The 12,056-nt window shown below is 42.0% G+C and overlaps 1 protein-coding gene across 3 annotated transcripts in view; it reads left to right on the top strand.

Moving 5' to 3' along the window:
- Positions 1-12,056, top strand: part of pitpnm2 (phosphatidylinositol transfer protein, membrane-associated 2) — a 314,925-nt gene that overhangs the window by 258,436 nt on the left and 44,433 nt on the right. For all 3 annotated transcript variants that reach the window (XM_078554574.1, XM_078554573.1, XM_078554572.1), the window contains exons 10-12: positions 652-896; positions 4,999-5,188; positions 7,269-7,388. In XM_078554574.1, the coding sequence (XP_078410700.1) occupies positions 652-896; positions 4,999-5,188; positions 7,269-7,388 (555 nt within the window). The remainder of the gene's footprint in view (positions 1-651; positions 897-4,998; positions 5,189-7,268; positions 7,389-12,056) is intronic.

Raw genomic sequence — 12,056 nt, 5'->3', positions numbered from 1 at the left:
TTTTTACTTCAACCATCATGATTATATATCCTACAATTGTAGCATTGGAAAGGACTTTTGTTTTTGGTCCTCATGTATGAGTCATTGGAGTGTGATGTTAAAACCATGCTTGAGTTTGGAAACTGCAGCTTTAAACTACTGTTTTGAAATTGTATGGTCTAAGGTGAGGCTTTGGCAAGTGTGGAATTGTTTGACAATTGCCAGAAAATCATTTTCAGAATTTTACTTATGTTTGTTTCAACAACCCTTGTTAATTGAGCTAATTGAGTTAAAAGGTATTAAACTATTTAAAATTATTGACACCAGATGAGCTGGTGATACCTATCAGACTGTTGACTCTTTCAAATAATTTATGTCATCCACCATCTTGGATTATACATTTCCAGTGTTTACAAACAGATCTCAATTTAGAGCCTTAACTCTATTAAGACTCCATTATTAAAATGATAATTTTGATACTTATCAGAATTGTTCTGGTGTGCTGAAATCAATCATAGCAAAATTGTCCCACTCTCACTGGTAATCACTAGATCATATTTATCATGCCTGTGGTAAGTATCTTAACTAAGTTTTTTTTAAATGTACAATAGCAACTTAGAGTGGAGATAAGGGGAAAAAAATCCCTTATAATTTTTTGTGTTTTTATCTTAGGCTGGAGCATCACAGCAACCTTTGCAGTCTTGCAAGATTCATGTCCTTGTCCTCATCCTGCATGGTGGAAACATTCTGGACTCTGGCAGTGGAGACCAAACCTCCAAACAAGCTGATGTCAACACCATAACCTCTGTCTTTGACACAGTGATGAGAGTACACTTCCCTGCGGGTCTTGGCCGCATCGTAGTCAAGTTGGTGCCATGCCCAGCCATCTGCTCTGAAGCCTTTTCACTGGTGTCAAAGTGAGTTTTCCAGCTGGTGTGGCAAGGATATAGTTAGTGCCCATGAGAGATACACTTTGAATCCAGTGTGAATTTTACATCATTCTTGGCAGCTAGCAAATACTTGCCAATATTGTGTATATAACCCATTCCCTAAATGCGCTGAGATTTTATTTGCATGTTTGTACTGAAAAGGCAGGGCTATTCAAATATTTTTTTCCTTTATTTATAATCTGTCATTGTACAGAAGGCTTTTTTTACTGCATTATTTATATTACTAACAAAATTATTGAGCCTGTTAAGTTGCACAAAATAGATTAAGTCATCATCCAGAACATTGTGAAATGCCATTTACTTTTGATCATGGTATCCAAGTACTCATGTTTTTAAATATTAAAACTAGGAGATTATGAACTTTATTTTATTTGTTAATACCACACTTAATATTATCAATGTTACACCTACACATATACCGCTATTTGTACATTGTTAAACCCATAGACATATACCTGTTCATACATTGTTCTACTTAAGAACATATGAAATAAGAGCAGTGCAGTGCTCTGCCATCTAGAAGGACAAGGGCAGCACATGCATGGGAACACCACCACCTGCAAGTTCCCCTCCAAGCCACACATCATCCTGAGTTGGAACAAATCGCTGTTCCTTCACTGTCTTTGGGTCAAAATCCTGGAACTCCCTCCTTAACAGCACTGTGGGTGTACCTACATCACATGGACTGCAGCAGTTCAAGAAGGCAGCTCACCACCACCTTCTCAAGGGCGAGATGGGCAATAAATGCTGTTCTAGCCAGCGATGCCTGCATTCCATGAATGAATAAAAAAGGAGTAGACCATACGGGCCTTGAGTCTGCTCCACCATTCAATAAGGTTGTTGCTGATCTCCTATCTCAACTCCACTTTCCTGTTCTATCCCTATATCCCTTGATTCCTTCAGTATCCAAAACTCTATGAATTTCTGACTTGAATATTTTCAATGACTGATCATCCACAGATTACTAGGGTAGAGAATTTCAAAGATTCACAAACCTCTAAGTGAAGAATTTCCTCCACATCTGACTCCTAAATGATTGACTACCTAATCCTTAGCAGGGCCTGGGAGAGAGGGGTGTACATGGTGCTAATCACCGGGGTCTGTGTTCCAGGGGGGGTATGAGCTCATTGGCCGAGTAGCCTGTCATCAGGATGGACAGTGTCCAAAACAGCCAATCTGGCACGTCGACCATCCCAATTGATGGGCTAATTGGCCAATGATTGCTGCTGTTCTGAACAACAGCAATCATTGGCCAAGTAGGGCGTGCCAGATTCCCAGTACCTCCTCAATGCTACCCTCATGGACTGTTCTGTTTGTGGAACTTGGGCATTGTTGCGTGCTGTCTTCACTCTTCACTTCAGACCTGGCTGGAGGTTGCTGGAGGGTAAGGTAAAGCATCTTGTGTCTGATCTCTATGTTTAGTTTACCCCCAGAATACTCTTCCCGACCTCCCTCGATGGTGTGTCCCTGGGCCAGGCCTACCCGCCCAACCTCCTCCCTCAATGGTGTGAGGCATAGCCCCTTCCTCGGCAAACCTCCCACCCGACCTCCTTCCCCCAATGGCGTGTGGCGTGGCCTCTTCCCCAGCTTCCCAACTTCCTCCCTTGAGTCAATGGTGGCCATAGAATGTGCACCGTCAAAGGCGAATGCAAGGTTGGTGTTAGTTAAACCCAACTCCTTAGCTCGTTCCCAGTCTCTCTTCCCCCGCCCTCCCTCCCCTCCTCCCTGGTGACCAGGAACTTGAAGCCTATAGTCTTTCTCTCTCTCTAGCTCTCCTCCTTAAGTGAAAAGGCAAAAAAAGGTTTTATTAGTTAGCTCTGCTGCTTGGCACTTTTTAATGCGGTCATTTTTATTAATTGCTCATTTTTTAATTTATCAGTTCATTGCTTTGGCATTGGCTTTATTTGCTCAGCAATTTGTTTATGTATTTTTCATACTTTTTAACTTTTTGTTTTGAAATTCATGTTTAATGTTGTGCCAAAGCAGATCTCAGGCAGCTGCTGCTGGGTTTCTTGCTTAAGGGGAATGAGGGGCTCACAAAGAAATCTGATTGCTCTTTGGAGGGCTGGAAAAAGGGGTTATTTTTTGCTCCAGTAGAAACTGGAAGTGCAAGAGATGTTCACATCTGTTTACATCTGTGCAGAGACAAACAGAGGTCAGTGACACTTCATCAGAACTAGTGCAGATCGTGAACATGAAGCATTGACTCTGTTTCTCTCTCCACAGATGCTGCCTGGCCTGCTGAGTATTTCCAGCTATTTCTGTTTATATTTCAGATTTCCAGCATCTGCAGTACTTTGTCCTATTATGCGCTTTGTGCTGGGCGTTTGTAAGTGTGGTTAGTTTCCGTTTAAAATAAGAAAATATTTATCACTCAATGCAAAGTGTAATTTTTCTGTTAACAAAACCTACTTGTGTGGATAGAACTAGGACATTATTGCAGGTGAATTGATTGGGGCTAATTTACTGGACTGTTTTGCCATGTTTAGACTTGGAAGTGAAACCATGAGTCATGCACCAATCGAATATGTCACTGTTAGTTCGTACATAGGATTGTTGTTTGCAGTGCTTGTGAGGTTCAAGTCTTTTGGATGTTGCTACCCGGATATTGCATAAGGCCAGGTTCAAAGAAGCGGAGCTGGTTGCATAATATGAACGACCAAGTTGTGTGTAATTGTCTGACAAAGCCATATCATATAGAGACCTGAGCTTTCGATGGGCTTAATAAATGGAGGCATAGAGTACAAAAGCCAAGAAGTTTTGCTGAACCTATATAGAGCAGTTTGACCCCACTGTGACTATGGTCACCTATTTATGCACCTGATGTGAAAGCTTTGTAGAGGGGTTCAGAAGAGATTTACTAGAATGACTCCAAGGATAAGGGATTACAGAGAAGCTGGGGTTATTTTACTGAGAGCCAAGAAGCCTGAGTGGACTTGATGGAGGTGTATAAAATTATGAAGGGTTTAGATAGAATAAACAGAAACTGTTTCCAGTGTCTGAAGGATTGATAATCAGATGGCTCAGAAATAAATTAATTTAAGTTGATTGGCAAAAGAACCAGAGGCAACACAAGGAAAAACCTTTACACAAAGAGTGGTTAGGATTTGGAATGCATTCCCTCTCTAATATTGTGGTGGATACAGATTCAAATTAGTGTTCAAAAGGAAATTGGATAAATACTTTGGAGAAAAAAATACAGGGAAAGAGTGGGTTGGGGGGGCGCAATGGGTGTGGTAGGTTTCTCTTCAGAAGATCTGGCACAGACTCAATGGGCTGAATGGCCTCCTTCTGTGCTGCACTATTGTATTCTATAGGATCCAGAGTGCCTTGCATCAACAGAAGCTATTGAGGGTTAAAGGAGGAGGACTAAAAGGCCCGGAAGCAGGAGAAGCCCCAGGGCCCATGATTTCTCTCCCTGGCCCTGATCCTGAGACTATGACCTCTATTCCCCAGCTAGAGGAAACCGCCTCTGTGTCTACCCTGCCAAGCCCCCTCAGAAATTCATGCACATACACCTGTTCATAGAATTTTTCTTAAGCCGTACAATCATTGGGATATTAATATACCCAAAGCAGCGTCAATAAAACAAAATCATAAAGCTTGTTCTTTCTGTAAGAGAGAGAACTAAACTATTCCATGAAATAATCAAATACTTTGTAATATGCTGACAATATAAAGCAGGAACAGGCAGGAATACAGCATTGAATTAATCTAGGAACAGCTGCTTCACACAAACAGCTTTAAACCACATTTATCTTTATATTCAATATTTGCCACTGGCACCTCAGACATTAGCTTTGGATTGATTACTGAGACTTACCATACAATATGTGCCAAGAATCCTATTGGTCGTCTTATTTTTTTTTTAAAGTGCAGTTTAAAATGTTTGTTAACTTATTTTGCTATTTCAAGCTCATGTGCTTGGTGTGGAAAATGTCATCACTGTTTCTTTTAATTTCTTTTTGAGTTGAACTTTAGTATTCATAGTGAGTCAAAAGGTAACGTGTCAGTTTGTTTCAGATAATCTTGTAAATTCTTATTATTAAAAGAGCTTTTGCTTTTCCAGCCTCAGCCCCGTGAGCTACGACGAAGGCTGTTTGTCAAACAGCCAGGATCACATTCCACTGGCTGCACTTCCTTTGTTGGCAACATCATCTCCTCAGTACCAGGAGGCAGTTGCTACAGTGATTTTCAGAGCAAATCAGGTGTATAGTGATTTCATCAAATCACAGGAGGGTGTCTCCTTTAGTGGCCAGGTCAGTATACGTAAAGGGAAATTCTTTAGAGGTAATTTTAAGATAGATTTTTAGGCCTCACTGGGGTCAGGATCAGAGGCGGGTGAGAGCTAGAAATAACCCTGGCTCCATTCCATCCCCAGACCATTTTCACAGAAGCATGATGAAGGGGTCAGCAGGGCATACAGTATTTAGCGGCCATGGCTCATTAAGACCCACTTAAGGCCAATTTAATGGGGTTGACTGGGATTTTCCAGTTAGCCTGCAGGTTCCTGAAGGCAGCAGGGCAACATCAGAGAAGGCGCTCCAGAGAGGCTGAGAGGTCCTCCCTGCCTGTCTGCCTGGATGTTGCAGCAGTCGCAGGCTGCATTGTAGAAGGACCTGGCTGCAAAACCCATTTTTAATTTAAACTTTTGGGTGCTTTGTCCCTTGCTTACCTGCCAGCACAGCCTGCTGCTTCTTTGAAACTGGACATGAGGAAGAACTTTTTTACGCAGAGGGTAGTGGGTGTCTGGAATTCACTGCCTAAGTTGGTGGTAGAGGCAGGAACTCTAAACTCTTTTAAAAAGTACCTGGATCTGCACCTTAAGTACTGTAAGCTGCAGGGCTATGGGCTGGGTGCAGGAAGATGGGATTAGAAAGGGCACCAGGGTGTCCTCGGGCTGGCATGGACAAGATGGGCTGAATGGCCTCCTTCTGTACTGTAACTTTCCTATGGTTCTATGGAAGGCCTCTGAGTCCCTCCAGCTTCAAGGGCCGCCCACTGCCCTTAATTGGCTCACCTCACCCACCCTGGTCATTAATTGGCTGCTCTGGGGAAGATCACAATGAGTTACTGATTCCCACAAAGTGTGGATTTCTGAGCCACGTTTGAGCCTGAAGACAGGGGTTCAGAAACCTGTAGGGAAAATGCCACCCCATGTGAGGAGTGGAAAGGGGTAAATTACTGTTTGTTACTTTCCCCCTATCATAGACCTTTCTTTTGTCCTTGCCTCACCCAGCCCCAAACCGATTACACCTCTAACCTTTCCCAGTCCTGTTGAAAGGTCATTGACCTGAAGCATTAACTCTGTTTCTCTCTCCACAGATGCTGCCTGACCTACTGAGTATGTCCAGCATTTTCTGTTTTTATTTTAAATTACTGTTTGTTTTTCATTCATCAAAAAATACTTGTGATTTATAACGCAACTCTTGACGCTTTTAAGGATTAAAATCAAGTTTAATTAATGGGGCTGGGGTATTTTTCCAGAGCAGTTGTGCCAGTGTGATGATCAGTGAACAGAAATAGGATTTTCTTTTGCTCCTCATGCAGTTGCTGTGTTTCTTTTTATTGACTCCTGATGTTAACGTTTGCACAGTGAAATTCGGAGTTCCCTACAGCTTAATGCAACAGCTCGCAATTATAATGCAGTCACCAGAGCTTTTTACACAATAAGGGACAGATGATTGCACTGTATAATTAGGCATCTGCCCCTGTTTAGTTTCACTGTCCTTTAAGCAAACAAAGAGCAAGACTTAACAGGAAAACGTTTAAAAATAATCATTTCCTGGTTTTCACAGCTTCTGAAGGTAATGTTCAAAGAAAGAACAAACTTGCATTTATATAGGTTAATATTCACAACTGTAAGATGTCCCATGGTACTTCACAACCAATGAAGTACTTATTAAATTGTAGCCACTGTTGTACCTGTCTCTTGATAAGGGCTTCTGAACTGTTTCTATTTCTTTTGAATATTGGGTAGTTGGAGTCCTTGAAAGAATGATGAAGTAGTGGAATCAAATGACTTCTGTACACATGAGGAGGGTTGCTCCCCACATTTCCTTGTATGGAAAATAAATTATCTGCCATTTTGTGAACAATTGGAATATACTAACCTAATTGATTCATCTTAACAAACACGCAATCACTTGTACCTGAAGTTTTAAAAATCAAAATTTCATGGTGCACATTTTCCATTTATGCATTTTCCAATCCACAAATACAGCTTCTGGGAGTGATATGATAGCAGAAGGGTATTACAGTTTAAGGGTGAGCATGCAAGTTTAAAGCTTACATTCGTCCGTTTTCGTTATATACTTAGTGTTGTCTCTCCCACCTCAGGTATGTTTGATTGGAGACTGTGTTGGGGGAATCCTGGGGTTTGATGCACTCTGCTTCAGTAATCAGACTGTCTCCGAGAGCCAGAACAGCAGCAGGAGAGGCAGTGTTGTGAGTGTGCAGGTAATGGACAAACCAGGTGCTGTCTTGCTTCCAGCCTACTGTCTTATAGTGAATAAGTTAGGTTTCTTTATCACATGGGTTCTTTGCCTATTGTATTCTCTGCTTCTGCCAATTTTTCTGTGAAAACCAGTGGCTGTGGTCATATCTTGAAATTAACGTAGAATTTAGGAGCAGGAGAAGCCATTTGGCCCTTTGAGCCTGCTCCGCCATTTGATAAAATCATGGCTGATCTGGTTGTGGTCTCAACTCCACTTTCCTGGCTTCCCCAAAAACCTTGACACCCTTGCCTATCATAAATCTATCTAACTCAACCCTGAATAAATTCAGTGACTCAGCCTCCACTGTTCTCTGAGGAAGAGAATTCCACAGACTTATGACCATCCAAGAGAAAAAATTTCTCCTCATCTCCGTCTTAAAAGAGACACCTCTTATTTTTAAATTGTGTTCCCTAATTCAAATCTCCCCCACAGGAGGAAACATCTTCCCGGGATCCACTCTATCAAGTCCGCTCAGGATCTTTTAAAAAATTTATTCTTTTGTGGGAGGATAAGGCAAATGAATGCGTGGCTGAAAAGATGGTGCAGGAGGGAGGGCTTTAGATTCCTGGGACACTGGGACTGGCTCTGAGGGAGATGGCACCTGTACAAGCCGGACGGGTTGCACTTGAACAGAGCTGGGACTGAGTTCCTTGCGGGGCGTTATGCTAGTGCTGTTGGGAGGGCTTTAAACTAACTCGGCAGGGGTGTGGGAACCAATAAAAAATATTAGGAATACCAGGGTGCAGATAATACTGGGAGGGACAGATAGCACTAATATAGAGAATAGTAAGTTAATAGGTAAAGTCGGGGGAAAGGAGAAAGTAACAAAATCTAAATCAGGGTTACTCTGTATGTATGTGAATGCACTAAGTACAGTGAATAAGATTGGGGAGTTACAGGCACAGATTGCCATGTGGAAATTTGATGTTGTGACGATAACAGAAACCTGGCTCAAGGAAGGGCAGAACTGGGTGTTAAATATTCCTGGGTACAAGGTGTTCAGAAGAGATAGGAAAGGAGGAGGGGTGGCAGTATTGGTTAAGGAGAGCATTGCAGTGCTGGAGAAAGAGGATGTCCCAGAGGGTTCAAGGACAGAATCAATTTGACAGGGCTAAGGAACAAAAAAGATGCAGTTACATTGCTCAGTGCGATCTGTAGACCACCAAATAGTGAGAAGAACGTAGGAGAACAAATCTGCAGGAAAATTACAGAGAGATGCAGGCATTATGGAGTAGTTATAATGGGGGACTTTAATTACCTGAATATAGACTGGGACAGTGGTAGTGTAAAGAGCGGAGAGGGGCAAAAGGTCCTAGATTGTGTTCAGGAGAATTTTCTACAGCAGTATTTGTCCAATCCAACAAGAAAAGACACACTGTTAGACCTGGTTCTTGGAAATGAAATAGGCCAAGTAGATCAAGTGTCAGTAGGGGAACATTTAGGAGACAGTGATCATTGTATTGTACGCTTTAGGATGATGATAGAAAAGGATGATAGGCAATCCAGAGTGAAAATAATTAACTGGATGAGAGCCGACTTTGATGGGGCAGGAACGGAGCTGGGCCAGACAGATTGGAATGAAAGATTGGCAGGAAAAATTAGCTGAACAATGGGCTATCTTCAAAAAAGAATTGGTTTGGGCACAGTAAAGGTATATTCCATTGAAAAGGAAAGGTAGGGCAAACAAGTCTGGAGCTCCCTGGATGAAAAAGGAGATTGAAATTAAGATAAAGAAGAAAAAGTGCGCTTATGACAGGTGTCAGGTAGAAAATACAATTGAGAACCAAGAGGAATACAGAAAGTTCAGGGGCAGGTGCAAAAGCATATTAGAGAAGTGAAGAGGGATTATGAGAAAAGACTGGCAGCCAACATAAAGTGGAATCCCAAAGTCTTCTATAGGCATGTAAATGGTAAAAGGAGGACTAGGGCCTATTAGGACCCAAAAGGGAATTTACATGGACTAAGGGACCACAACTGAGGTATTAAATGAATACTTTGCATCCATCTTTACCAAGGAGGTAGATGCTACCCAGGCCTTGGTAACAGACAAAGAAACTCTGTCACTAGAAGGGTTCAAAATTGATGAGGAGGAAGTGTTGAATAGACTGTTGGTACTTAAAGTTAACAAGGCACCAGGAGATGCATCCAAGGACATTGAAGGAAGTGAGAGTAGAAATTGCAGGGGCACTGGCACAATTTTTCAGTCTTCCCTAGACTTGGGTGGTACCAGAGGACTGGAGAATTGCAAACATTACGCCCTTGTTCAAAAAGGGTTGTAAGGATAAGCCCAGAAATTACAGACCAGTCAGTTTAACTTCAGTGTTGGGCAAGATTTCAGAAACAATTATTCGGGATAGAATTAGCAGTCACATGGAAAAATATGGATTGATAAGGAAGAGCCAGCATGGATTTCTAAAGAGGAAATCGTGTTTAACTAACTTGCTGGAGTTTTTTGAAGAGGTAACAGAAAAGGTCGATGAGGGTAATGCTGTTGATGTGGTGTACATGGACTTTGTAAAGACATTTGACACAATGTCACACAACAGACTTGTGAGAAAAGTTATTGCTCATGGAATAAAAGGGACAGTAACAACGTGGATATAAAATTGGCTGAAAAATAGGAAGCAGAGAGTAATGGTCAATGGATGTTTTTTGGGCTGGAGGAAGGTTTGTAGTGGGGTTCCCCAGGGGTCGGTATTGGGACCCTTGATTTTCCTGATATATATTAATGATCTAGATCTTGGTGTGCAGAGGACAATTTCAAAGTTTGAGGATGATATGAAGCTTGGGAGAGTTGTAAACTGCGAGGAGGATGGTGTGGAACTTCAAGAGGACATAAGCAAGTTGCTAGAATGAGCAGATAGGTGGCAGATGAAGTTCAATGTTGGCAAATGTGAGGTGGTGCATTTTGGTAGGGAGAACATGGACAGACAATATAAGATAAGGGGTGAAATTTTGAAGGGGGTGCAGGAGCAGAAAGACTTGGGTGTATGTGTGCATAGATCATTGAAGGTGGCAGGACAGGTGGAGAGAGCAGTTAATAAAGCATATAGTATCCTGGGCTTTATTAATAGGGGCATAGAGTACAAGAGCAGGGAGGTTATGCTGAATTTATATAAGATACTCGTTAGACCTCAGCTGGAATATTGTGTACAGTCCTGGGCATCATATTAAAGGAAGGATGTGAACACATTGGAGAGAGTGCAGAAGAGGTTTACAAGAATGGTCCCAGCGATGAGAAACTTCAGCTATGAGGATAGATTGGAGAAGTTGGGACTGTTTTCCTTGGAGAGGAGAAGACTGAAAGGAGACTTGATAGAAGTTTTCAAAATCCTGAGGGGGCTGGATAAAGTAGATGGGGAGAAGCCGTTCCCAATCGTAAAAGGATCAAGAACGAGAGAGCACAGATTTAGAGTGATTTGCACTCTAAGAAGCAAACGTGACATGAGAAAAAACTTTTTCACTTGAGTGGTTCGGGTCTGGAATGCACTGCCTGGAGGTGTGGTGGAGGCAGGTTTAATCAAGGCATTCAAGAGGGCATTAGATAATTATTTGCATCGAAACAAGGTGCAGGGGCAAGGGGAAAAGGCAGGGCAATGGCACTAGGTCATAATGCACATTTGGAGAGCCGGCACAGACACAAAGGGCCGAATGGCCTCCTGTTACGTTAAGATTCTGTGATTCATTTTTCTAGGCTACCTTTGCCAATCTGATTTGCCCATTCTACATGTAAATTAAAGCCGCCCATGATTATTGCGGTACCTTTCTTACAAGCCCCATTTATTTCTTCCTATATACTCTCTCATACAGTGTAGCTACTGTTAGAGAGCTTACTCCCGCAAGTGACCTCTTACCTTTCCTATTTCTTATCTCTACTCAAACTGTTTTTACATCTTGCTCTTCTGAGCTAAAGTCATCTCTCACTATTGTACTAATGTCATCCTTAATTAACAGAGCTACCCCACCACATTTTCTTAGCTTCCTGTCTTTCTGAAATGTTAAATACCCTTCAATATTCAAGTTCTAGCCTTGGTCACCTTGCAACCATGTCTCCGTAATGACTATCAGGTCATTACCTACATATTTATTTCTATCTGTGCTAACAATTCATCCATTTTGTCATGAAAGCTGTGCACATTCAGATACAGAGCCTTTAACTCTGCCTTTTTACCATTTTTGCAATCTATAGACTTAGCTGTGGCGCACTCTTAAATTTGTATGCCCTGTCCCTTCTTGCCACACACTGGTTATCATTCCCCAAATCGCTTCCCTGATCTATTACATTGTTGTTTCCCTTTAATTGACCATATCACCCCTCATATGATCCCTTCCCTGCACTATTTAGTTTAAAGCCCTCTCTACTGCCCTAGTTATATGTTGTTCGAACACTGGCCCCAGCATGGTTCAGGTGAAGACCAATCCAACGGTAGAGCTCCCACATTCTCCAGTACTGATGCCAGTGCCCCATAAATCAAAATCAATTTCCCCCACACCAGTCTTTGAGCCACGCTTTTGGCTCTGTCATCTTATTTACCCTATGCCAATTTGTTCGTGGCTAAGGTATTAATCTAGAGCTTACTACATTTGAGGTTCTGCTTTTTAATTTAGCCCCTAGCTGCTCATAATCCTT

This window comes from Cetorhinus maximus, chromosome 12 (assembly GCF_964194155.1).
Source record: "Cetorhinus maximus chromosome 12, sCetMax3.hap1.1, whole genome shotgun sequence".
Taxonomy (NCBI): Eukaryota; Metazoa; Chordata; class Chondrichthyes; order Lamniformes; family Cetorhinidae; genus Cetorhinus; species Cetorhinus maximus.
Note: the sequence above shows the minus strand (reverse complement) of the source record. Positions and strands in the feature narration are given on the sequence as shown.